The sequence below is a fragment of the Mya arenaria genome, chromosome 15, assembly GCF_026914265.1.
Source record: "Mya arenaria isolate MELC-2E11 chromosome 15, ASM2691426v1".
NCBI classification, from domain to species: Eukaryota; Metazoa; Mollusca; class Bivalvia; order Myida; family Myidae; genus Mya; species Mya arenaria.
In genome coordinates this window covers 45,182,659-45,195,265 of record NC_069136.1, presented here as the reverse complement: position 1 = coordinate 45,195,265, position 12,607 = coordinate 45,182,659, and the positions used below count along the sequence as shown (strand labels likewise).

Here is a 12,607-nt window from a genome sequence, read left to right as displayed (position 1 = left end):
CATGTTCGAGCTGCCCATCTATACAATGTCGGTTTAGCTTAACATGTTCGAGCTGCCCATCTATACAATGTCGGTTTAGCCTAACATGTTTGAGCGGCCCATCTATACAATGTCGGTTTAGCCTAACATGTTTGAGCGGACCATCTATACAATTTCGGTTGAGCCTAACATGTTTGAGCGGCCCATTTATACAACGTCGTTTGAGCCTTACATATTTGAGCGGCCCATCTATACAATGTGGGTTTAGCCTAACATGTTCGAGCGGCCCATCTTTACAATGTCGGTTTAGCCTAACATGTTTGAGCCGCCCATCTATACAATTTCGGTTGAGCCTAACATGTTTGAGCGGCCCATCTATACAATGTCGGTTTAGCCTAACATGTTTGAGCGGCCCATTTATACAATGTCGGTTTAGCCTTACATGTTCGAGCGGCCCATCTATACAATGTCGGTTGAGCCAAACATATTCGAGCGGCCCATCTATACAATGTCGGTTGAGCCTTACATGTTCGAGCGGACCATCATTACAGCGTCTGATGAGCCTAACATGTTTGAGCGGCCCATCTATACAATGTGGATTAAGCCTAACATGTTCAAGCGGCCCACCTATACAGTGTCGGTTTAGCCTTATATGTTTGAGCGAACCATGTTTACAATGTCTGTTGAGTCTCAACTGTTTGAGCGGCCCATCTATACAGTGTCGGTTAAGCCTAAGATGTTTGAGGGGCCCATCTATACAATGTCGGTTGAGCCAAAAAAATGAGCGGACCATCTATACAATGTCGGTTTAGCCTAACATGTTTGAGCCGACCAACTTTTCAGTGTCGGTTGAACCAACCCTGTTTGAGTGAACCAGCAATACAGTGTCGGTTGAGCCAAATATTGTTGAGCGAACCAGCTATACGGTGTCGGTTGAGCCGAACACTTTAAGGGCCTGCACAACCTTATGGACCGGCTTGCCGCGGTTTCTAAACTTTGTTACACCATTCATGTCCACGTTGTTTTTCGGCACATTTAAAGATAACCTTGACCTCTGTATGTCCAATATTCGTTTCACAGCTGAAAGACTTTCAAGCGAAACTGTCATGTTAACAATATCCCTGTGTGATCTGAAAGACAGCGGGTTTAAGTCAGTTGAGTCTGCAAGAGCGTTCTTTTCTTCCACCGCAATTTCACAGATGACGTCATGTTTGTTGTGATGCTTTACGTAACAATACGGTTGAATCATGACGAAACCACTAACAATGGCCAATGATCCTCCTACAACAAACGAAAACGTGTAGGATCCAGTGAGGTCGTACATTGCTCCTGTAAATTTAGATTTGAAAATTTAATCTATGCAATATAAACTACAGGAAGAAGAAAAGCATCTAAAAAAGCGGTTACATGTACTTCCATTTGCATTACAGAAACCTTTGCAATCATGCAAATAACGTTATAATGATCAAAACACGTGACACCATTCAAAAAGTGAGAACTATGCTTTTTCATGAAACTATAATGAAACATTGCAAATATACCTGCATTGTGTGGTTTGTTTGATAAAATCTTTAATATAGCTAAAATGCTGCCAATTCTGTTCGTCTGCTCGTTACGGCATATCATTTTCTTCGTATGTGTTTGGGACTATAAGTATCTTCCATGGCTGAGCGTGTAAGATAGGTTCATCCCAACCCTAGCTTAGGGTGTCTTGCGGAAACGATGTTTACGCAGAACACCCTGCGCTAGGGTTAAGATGAACCTATCTCATACAAGCGGCCATGCTTTTTTTCTCCAACCCAAAATTAAAATATATAAAGTAAACACTCTTTTTTACATACGGATACGTTTTATTATTGTCTGTTTGAAAGATAAGGATTTTCAGCATGGCCAAATATTTGAATCTACTTATCTTGGGTGGGAGAAAGACATTGCAACACTGTTATACAATTGAGAGCCATTGAAGAGGAGATGTAATGCAAAATGTTTTCTGTTCCGTTATATATATTATGTATATCATGTGTGTTACCCAGGTTTCATATTCATATTTTATTAAGTTAATCCCTTAAGGAAAAGAGCAGGTTTATTTAACATGTGAACTCAAGTGTGACTAATTGGTCAGTTGTGTTATATATGTATTGTGCTGTCCACTGTCTTCATGGGTATGTGTTTACAAGAACTGGTTTTTCAACTTATTTATTTTTATTAATAGACACTTACATTTTTGCATATTTCCCGCTCTTATTTTCACAAATCACTTTCGAGTCAGGTTTTGAGGTGTCAACATCTCAAAAGATAACTTTTCCATATTTTATTCCACTGCCCGGATTTTGTCAAAGTCAAACCTTTGGAGTTTAAATAAAGTGTAAACCTGAAACCGTAATCTTCCTTATAAATACTAAGCGACGGGGCACGGGTAACAATGGCGATCCCGGCAGGACCTTTAAACTCCTTTCTGGTATACTTCTAGTCAACCGGGCGTGGCATGGTGAGGGCAAGCCCTACCCATCATTCTAAACATTATTTTTGAAGTTGTTTCAACTGAACTTTGTCGAACAGTAGTGTATTTCTGCGAGGAAGGAAATGTATGAATGCAGGAAAAATTAAAAAAAAAAAATAACTTGTAAAATACATCTGCAAAAGAGTATCTGCAGAGAGATATTTGCTACATGCTTATATGTTGACTGAAACATATATTATTTGAACATTCTTGTGTGCACATGAATGATACATTTGTGGTCAAGTCAAGATCATGGTTTAACGTATCGACTTGTAAAAGTCCTTATCAGGAGCTGTTGGTCGTTTCGAGTGGTTGAGGGGACACGGACCTGGGCGTGGTCGTTTTGGTCGTTTCGAGTGGTCGTTCTGGTCGTTTCGAGTGGTCGATTGAGAAATTTTTGTGAAATTTTGTTGGATAAACTGTGAGTATTGAATACTTTTGTGCTGTTGTTTTTTGTGTGTTAATTTTCACTATTTTCATTGGTATATTTACATAGAGGTTTCTATTGTTTATATAAAAAAATATAACAATTTTTGTTCAAGTGAGTAAGTTAAATTTTGTTGTAAATTCTATGCTGTTGAAAAATTAAGTAAAGGCAAGTTGACTGAAATCCTTTGTGATAGTAATATAATTCGTCTCATTTTGAGGATTATTGTAATTTTCTTTTGTTGTTGACTTTGTTACAATAAGAAAAATCTAGGCCAATTCTACTTTCGTTTTGATGTTCACATCTGGATGCTATTCTGAGCATAATGATAGAGTTAAATTTTTGTTGAGGGTTTTTAAGATTGTTGTTGTTTTCCCAGAATAGATAAGTATTAATTGTTGCATTTGTTTGCATATTTGATGGTTAAACCTTTATGCTTTTGATGAAGTTAAAATTGTTTGTGTAATGCATGTTTGCATGAAAATTTGCTCTCGTTTTGTGTTATATTAAAAATAAACATAGGATTATGCTGTGGCAGTGAAGAGTTTGAATAATAGTAAAAAGTTTTTTTTGTTTTTTTGTTTTCTATTTTTTATTTGTTTTGTTTTTTGAAAATTTAAGGTGTTTACTGTTAATGTTCGATTAACATTAGTATTTGCCAATTAATTCTGAGGTGTGTGAATGAAGTATTTTTCTGTTTGTTTGTCTTATGTGTGTTTTCAGTGTAAAGAAAATTCAGTCACAATATCATTGGGTTCTACATGCTTAGGGTGTTTTTGGTTATTAGAAAGGCATTTAGAGGGTAATATTGACACTAGCTCATATTGAGTAAAGTCTGCCGTAGATGGTTATTCATTTATTAGTGAGCTCAAAATAGTCTTGACTGTATTATTTCAGTGTGTAGAAATATGGCTGAAGCTGAAGGGGGTGGTTATGATTTTGATGTTTCAGTACGACCAAAGTCCACACCCCTGAGAAGTTTCATAGGTGAAAGTCAGTTTCCCAAAGGACGAGGTGGAGTGTTGCAGATGTTGTCTGAAACTAGACCAGGAAATTCCACACAGGTTGTCAATATGTCACCGTTTATACCTAAACTCCCTTTCTTTTCAGGTGATGAACCAATACCAAAAACAGAAAAAATGTACTTTTGTGGAATGGCGCTATGAAGTTAAGTGTTTGATTTCAGAACCGGATATTCATGAACATTATTTGTTACAGGCTATCAGACGGTCGGTACGAGGTACTGCTAGAAGATTAGTAATACCGCTTGGTTAAAATGCGACAGTGACAGAAATTTTAGAGAAGTTAGATGCCATGTTTGGGGATGTATCCACTCATGGAATAATTATGCAGGAATTTTTCAATGCCATGCAAAGGCTTGATGAAAATGTCACATCCTTTGCATGCAGGTTAGAAACATTATTACAAACTGCAATTGAAAATGGACATATGTCTCCACAATAAAAAAATGATCTGTTACGACACAAATTTTGGGCTTCCCTGAATAGTGAAACGTTGAAAGGTCAAATCAGGCACAAATATGACACTCTTTCTGATTTTAATTCTTTGTTTAGGGAAATCCGCACTGTTGAGAAAGAGATTTCACTGTCGGTAGCAGCACCGAAGAAGACTCAAGCCCATGCACATGCTTTAGCATCCATAAATAGTTTAGACGATAGATTTAACCAGTTAGAAAAAAAATTGAAAGATGAAATTTCTAAGGTAGAAACTAGAATGGAGATTAAATATGAGTCAAAGCTTGACGAAATATTGAGACGATTAGGACCCAAAACACAAGGTCAACAGATAGGTAACCCACCTTTTACTCAATCTTTCTCTAACGATTTTCAGAACAACAGAAGGGGCGGATATGGACAATATCGGGGTAAAGGCAGAGGCTCTGGACAGGATCAGTCAAAAGAGTAACCGCTTCTGTTGTGGGCCATACAGGGGCTGGTGAAAGTAAGTGTCCTGATACTTTGTTTTCACGTCTGGTAGGAGAATCAAATCACACTGTGGTTATGATTAATGGGGTCAAGTTGTAATGTTTGATTGATACAGATGCCAATATTTCTTTGATTTCACAGAATTCACTTGATGAAATGCCAACCAAACCAGTTATGAAACCGTTGGATAGTCTTGGATTGGAGATTTCGGCAGCAAATGGTGCAAAAATTTACTATTTAGGTTACATTGAATGTACTTTATCTGTTGATTTTCAGAGTGCTCCTTTGTATGTACCATTGTTGCTAGTCCCCGATAACAAGTTCAGTAATTCTTGTCCCATTATTCTTGGTACTAATGTGATTCGGCTGTTCCGTGATAACTCATCTGATGAATTACCCGAGGCGTGGCAGTTGGCAGTAGACAGTTTGAGATACTCTTCATATGATGTTAAGTTGCATGGCAAAAAGTCTGTGAGATTAGCACCTTATCAAACTTCAACTCTAACATGTGTTGCAAGAAATGTTGATCACAAGATAACAAAAGTAGTGACAGAAAATCCAAACTATGGTAATCCAGGTTATACTGTCTGTCCAAGGCATGTTAAGATGAAGCAGTCAGGGTCATTTGCTAGAATTGCTGTCAAAGTATGTAATATGTCTGCAAAGTCTATACTCATTAAACCTAAAGTAACAGTTTGCCAGATAACCGAAGTAGATGTTGTTGACAATTTGGCCTCTGAGTTACCTAGTTCCCCGACTCATGAAGAAATAGGAACAGTTCTTGGTGTTAAAATCAATGCTGATAATTTGACACCAGAGCAACTCCTAAGAGTCCATGAGGTATTGGGTAACTGGAAACATGTGTTTTCCACTGGGCCAACAGACATTGGTCGCGCTAAGCGTCTTAAGCATAAGATTGTGCTTGAAGATGCTAAGCCATTCAAGCAACCGTACAGGAAGATACACCCTGGAATGTATGAAGAGGTTCGTCAGCATGTTAAGGAGATGTTAGAGGCAGGGGTCATAAAGGAATCAAATAGTCCTTATTCAAGCAATGTGGTCTTAGTTAGAAAGAAAGATGGTAGTCTCAGATTTTGCATGGATTGGCGCTTTTTGCACTCTAAAACTAGGAAAGATGCTTATATGTTACCAAGATTTGATGATATAGTTGATACATTAGTAGGTGATACCATGTTTTCAAAACTTGATTTGAGATCTGGGTACTGGAATGTTGAAATGGAAGAAGATAGCAAGCAGTACACAGCTTTTTCTGTTGGAAATCTTGGATTTTATGAGTGGAATAGAATGGGTTTTGGTTTGACCAATGCATGTGCAACATTTCAGCGTCTTTGTGAGAAAACTATGGGAGAATTACACCTTAGAGAATGTTTAGTTTTCATGGATGATATTCTGATTTTTTTCCAGGAACTTTGATGAGCATGTGAAGCGTTTGGAGGCAGTATTATCAAGGTTATCAGACAACGGATTAAAGTTAAAACCCTCCAAATGTGAACTTTTCATGTCTAAAATTTCTTATTTAGGACACACCATTTCTGCCGAAGGAGTTCATACTGATCCAGAGAAGACTGCAGTTGTTGAAAAGTGGCCGATTCCAAGGAATGTGAAAGAGTTGAGGCAATTTCTAGGCTTTGCAGGGTATTACCGAAGGTTTGTTCCTAACTTCGCCTCGTTTGTTAATCCTTTAAATGCATTGCTTAGAGGGTTACAGTCTTAACGGCAAGAGAAGTAAAAGGCGCAGAAATAGTCCTGTTGACTAGTTTGGAACTGGGGAAAGGAACAACAGTTAGCTTTTGACACGCTTGTTAATAAGTTGATAACTGCTCCTGTACTGGCCTTTGCAGATTATTCCAAGCCATTTATCCTGCATACCGACAGTTCAGGATCTGGTTTAGTTGCTGTCTTATACCAAAAACAAGATGATGGTACAGAGCGTGTCATAGCCTACGCTAGTCGAAGTTTGAAGTCAACTGAGTTGCGATATCCTGCGCACAAACTTGAATTTCTTGCTTTAAAATGGGCTGTGACAGAAAAGTTCAATGATTATCTGTGGGGCAATACTTTTGAAGTAGTGATTGATAATAATCCGTTGACATATGTTCTCACTACAGCAAAGTTGGATGCAGCCAGTCACCGTTGGGTTGCAGCTTTAGCAAATTTCACATTTTCATTGCGTTACAGGCCAGACAAGTTAAATGCTGACGCTGATGGACTTTCAAGAATTCCTGAAGTATTTTCTGATGTTGTCCAAGCTGTCTGTGGAGCTGCTATAACAGATGTACCACTTGCTTCTTGTATTTCTACAGGTTCTGAATCTCCAGTATACAGTGAAGAAGATGACCATATTAACAGTATGCAGAAAATCGACTGGAAGGTAGAACAGGCAAAAGATCAAATAATTTCTAGGGTGGTTGATCTGTTGCGCAGTGGTTCTCGCCCTAGGGAGGAGGTGTACCAGAAGCAGTCACTGCAAGTGCAGCGTTTTCTTAGGGAATGGAACCATCTTATTTTAGAAAATGGGGTATTGTATAGAACCACTACACAAGACAGTCAGCCATGTAGACAGTTAGTTTTCCCAATTTGTTACAGGAACAGAGCTCTCCAAGGTATACATGATGATGTAGGGTATCCCGGTAAAGAGAAAACCTTGTGGTTAGCTAGGCAACGATTTTACTGGCCAGGACTTGAAAAGGATGTTAATTTCTTGGTAGAAAATTGTGGACGCTGTATACGCAGGAAGTCCCCTATCCCTAGAGCTGAATTAAAAAACATTACAACCACTAGGCCTTGTTTTTACAGATTTTTTAACTTTAGAAATGTCAAAGGGAGGATATGAGCATGTTTTAATAATAACAGATCATTTTACCAGGTATGCGCAAGCAGTGCCATGTCGCAACCAGACAGCACAGACAACAGCCAAAGCTCTTTATGACAATTTTTTCAGATTTTATTCATTTCCAGAGAAGCTCCATAGTGACCAGGGCCGCAATTTTGAGAGTAACGTTATAAAGGAATTGTGCAAACTCGTTGGTACGAAAAAAACTCGCACCCTATCATGCGCAATCAAACCCTTCAGAACGGTTTAATCAGACATACTTGGCGCCTATTGTTCAGGCATACAATGCTACAAAGTGTGATTCAACTGGTTTTTCTCCTCATTTTCTAATGTTTGGGTGGCACCCAAGATTAGCCATTGATGTTTATTTAGGTAATGGGTCCAAAGTAGGATCTGCTGATCGTCAGACTTATGTTGCAAAATTGCGGGAGAGACTGGAGTTTGCATACAAACTAGCTTCAAATGAGGCCGCCAAACAGGGCGCAAAGGGTAAACGCTATTAAGATAGGAAAGCTAAGGCTTCCAAATTTGAAGTAGGAGATAGAATTCTTGTTTTGTCAGTAGGTCATCAGGGTAAACACAAGTTAGCTGACCGATGGGAGGAACATCCTTACATTGTAGTGGGCATCCCTAATGAGGATATCTCAGTGTATGAAGTGAGGCGTGAAGATGGTCAGGGTAGGACACGTACTCTGCATCGTAATATGTTACTGCAATTTAGTTGTCTACCTAGGGAGTCTGATGTCCAATGTCCGCAGAGAGCTAAAAGAACAACTAAGTCTAAGTGTGTGGTACTTCAACAGCCTGAGTCTGAGTCTGACGCGAGTTCTGAGTCCTCTGAGCGTTATGGCATACCTCAAAGGAGAAGGCCTATCCGGTATAACAATAGTTTGAAATCTACTGTTAGTACTAATACCATAGGTGATTTTCAGGCCGAAGACACTACCCAACTCAATGGAACTCCATCTCGTGATCTAGCTGAACAACAGTCGCAGCAGACTGACATAGCGCTATACGATTCCACGCCAGCAATAATAGGAAGTTCTAGTTTTCCATTTGTTTCAGAACAACCAGGAGAGGTAGTCCCTAACATTTCAGTTGAGGTACTCCCTAATAGTCTAGCTGAGGTACCCCCAAACAGGCCAACTAGAGTCCGTAAACCACCGGAACGATATGGGAAGTGGGTGTATCAGGTAGCAGCTGAGACTCCTACAGGTTTTTTTGTCTAAACTGAATAGGAATCTGTTTTGCAGATAATGCGTTGGGTTTTACTTTGACATTTTTTTTTTATTTTTTTTTTTTGCTTTATGCTCATTATGTACCTTTTGTACCTCATTGTGTATAATGTCATGTTTAGGTATTTTGAGCTCAGATTTTAATGTTCTATGGAAATTGTACATTTTCTAATTGTTTTTTTTTTTTTTTTTTAGTTAGGTATTATGATGTAATAATGTATATGTTCATATATTTTGAAATGCCAGGAGTCATTTTTTCCTTTGGGAGGGAGTATGTTACCCAGGTTTCATATTCATATTTTATTAAGTTAATCCCTTAAGGAAAAGAGCAGGTTTATTTAACATGTGAACTCAAGTGTGACTGATTGGTTAGTTGTGTTATATATGTATTGTGCTGTCCACTGTCTTCATGGGTATGTGTTTACAAGAACTGGTTTTTCAACTTATTTATTTTTATTAATAGACACATTTTTGCATATTTCCCGCTCTTATTTTCACAAATCACTTTCGAGTCAGGTTTTGAGGTGTCAACATCTCAAAAGATAACTTTTCCATATTTTATTCCACTGCCCGGTAAGTTGTTACTTTACAGTACTTTGTTTTATTGGAGATGTATTGTAATTGCATTTGAATTTATCTCGTGCTTGATGTATTAGATAATTATTTATATTATCTGTATTGTGTAATTTATTACCTTTCCGGTATTAAGAAGTTAATTGGATTATTTTGTATATTTTAGGATTTTGTCAAAGTCAAACCTTTGGAGTTTAAATAAAGTGTAAACCTGAAACCGTAATCTTCCTTATAAATACTAAGCGACGGGGCACGGGTAACATGTGTAAGCAAATTATATATTTGTACAACATTTTTATACAATTTATTTGAGGTATTGATAATTTTTAACATCTTTATTTTCATGAACTTGAAATATAAGTAAGTGCTATCGCCGTCTTTCTAAACGATCCATACGGTTAATTCCCTAATGGTAAGTTTGATTACTTATCCGCAGTTGTACATTGCATAATCTTACCTGCTAAAGAAGCTCCGATAAGTTGACCTGCCGCCATGAAGATTAAAAGACATCCGTATCCATTTGCAAATCTGTGAAGGCCTAAAAGGCTGATAAGTATGGGGACTAAGAGTGTTCCAAAACACCCAGAGAGCAGCCCAAAACACAGTGCAAATATCAAAATTACCCAGTAATTCGTCGTTGCAGGTATAAGACATATGAATATCCCAGATAAAATAAACGATCCGCCATAGAGAACAAAAGCATTGCATCTTGGATGTTGAGCAATAGCGCCATATGCAAAGCGTCCAATTAGGTTCGCTAAGCCAAGTCCTGATATGAGAGCGGCGCTATGGTCCGCGTCAAACCCGATCGTTTCCGCATGCGCAACTAAATGTACGTACAGAGCCGATATCCCGCAACAATATAAGAACACATTTACACACAGCAACACGTACCCTTTCTTTTTAAATGGAGTTATATCCAAAATTGGCTGTTTTTCAGTAATCTCCGGTCGTTTTACGGGTTTTATCAAGGCACCGAACACACATGTATGCAGTGAAAGAGCGCCTAGTATAAGAAAACTCTGTTTCCAGTCATACTTATTCACAAGCCAGCGGATAAGAGCAGGATACACGATGTTGCCAACACCAACGCCGGAAGCTGCGATACCGGATGCAAGGGTGACCTTTTCGTCAAAGTAGTATGATATGGCTGAGATAGACGGAATGTAGACAATACCAAGACCTGCTCCTAAAATGCAAATCATTGTGCAGGTATATGTAAATATAAGTGGATCATTTTATAATAACACTTAAAAGTAGTATTCAAATAAAACGTGTATTTAAGACCGAGCATATGTCTTTAACGACCACAACTTTTTCACTTCTCATATCGTTTAAAATCATAAGTATTCATGCAAACGCTCAGCAATTCATAGTACATAGGGGATATTATGATATGACGCTTTTCTGGTGACCAGTATCACGTCGAGTACGGTGTGTGTAAACAGGTATGCGTCGAGACCGCAGGTCGTGACGGATACATGTTTACTTACCGAACGAAACGTGATGCAGGTCACCAGATAACCGTTATATCGTAATATTCCATTTATTATATACCTGCCTATTCAATTATTCCTTTTTTTTTCGTTCTAATTTAATTTAATTTAAACGCTTTCTGTCAAATGCGCGTATAAATTCGAATGTGTTACGTAGTTTTGTGTAATGAAGTCAAGGGAGGCTACTACTGTGAAACGAAGACAGAAGCTAAAGAATTCACTTTATTGAGCAAAATAACAACAAACTATTGTATGTTTTAGCAAAATTAAATGTCACAGCACAGGAAAACAAAACATCAAAAGAGCGGTACTTATTTTACGAGTACATGCACACACTAATCGTCATTTCCTGTTGACGAAAAGCGGTCATTTTTAACATAGTAACTATTCGTGGGATTTTTTGGGGATCATAATATGCAGAACTGAGGGAAGTTCGTGAGTCAGTCGCTATTTCTATCGATGAAGTGAATTTGCCTTGGCGAGCTGCTCATATTTAAGATAATTAACGTGGATAATGCAACAATTTGTGAAGTTCGAAATGGCAAACAACTAGTTCACTGAAGTAGTTGTCTATATAGATTGGAAGTGTTTTTTGCTTCGTGCTTATCCTCATCTTTGTTTAAAGAACGTGAGAACCATTTTCCTGAATATAAACATGCTTGCAGAGCGTGAGTAAAGTTAATTGATTTAATGTATTTAAAAGTTGACAGGTTTTACCAACTTTTTTGGTCACGCTATTTTAAGCAACACGGAAGTAGTTCCGAGATTTCTCACGGAAAACGACAGTATCGTGAAACGGATTTTTCAATAAGGCGTACTGTATTTTCACTGTTGGATATGGAAAAGGAATTTGATAGGCATATCATAAATGAATATAACGAACAGATGATCTAAGCTTACCAGTAAGCAAACCGAATGTAAAAAAGAGATAGTAGAGGGATGTAGCAAAGTAGCTGAGGCATAGGCCGGCACTGGTTAGCAGGCCACCACCAATAATAACTGGACGGAACCCGTACTTGATGGACAGCATACTCGCAATGGGACCTGAATAAAATAAAAACGATTTAATACATCGTGGTAATAAAAAAGGAATTATGTGTTTGCGCTCACGAATAAAGCCATGGGCTTGTTAGACTCAATCTGTAACCCAAACAAGAATTAATAAATTCATGTTGATGTATGAATTGTCCTTCTTTGTTTATTTGTTCAGAAATGATGAGGTTTAATGAGGCTTTGATTTCGGACATTACCAAAATCCATAAGCATGAATCCACTGTGAGCCATTCATCAATTACTCATTCCGAGGAATCAGTGCATGTGTGCATATGTTTGAATTGCAATTACGTATGAAACAAAATGCCTGCTTGTTGGAAAACCTACAATGTGTTTATTTGTTTATCTAACTTAAATGAAATGAAATAGAAAACATGAGTCCTTACTCTAGAGTGTCTGATAAGAATTGAAACGTGTGCCTCTAAACAAGACATCGTTGAGTCTTCAAGATAAATTAAAGAGAAAGTGATTCGCTAGTATTGAGATTATCATATATCCATAAAAATTAAATTTGTATTCTAATTATAATACACTACTCGCACTT

At 37.9% G+C, this 12,607-nt stretch overlaps 1 protein-coding gene across 1 annotated transcript; it reads right to left on the bottom strand.

The window, feature by feature from the left end:
• Positions 1-898: 898 nt before the first annotated feature.
• Positions 899-10,533, bottom strand: LOC128219417 (uncharacterized). Its single transcript, XM_052927226.1, has 2 exons — positions 9,972-10,533; positions 899-1,308 (listed from the first exon to the last, which is right to left on the bottom strand). The coding sequence occupies exons 1-2, from the start codon at positions 10,006-10,008 to the stop codon at positions 899-901; spliced, it is 447 nt and encodes a 148-aa protein (XP_052783186.1). The 5' UTR covers positions 10,009-10,533.
• Positions 10,534-12,607: the final 2,074 nt, after the last annotated feature.

Bases quoted from the DNA above. Each gene is read 5' to 3' on its own strand.
- LOC128219417 (XM_052927226.1), bottom strand. From the start codon at position 10,008: ATGGCGGCAGGTCAACTTATCGGAGCTTCTTTAGCAG. The intron at 1,309-9,971 runs GTAAGATTATGC...CTAAATTTACAG, and splicing joins TATCGGAGCTTCTTTAGCAG to GAGCAATGTACGACCTCACT.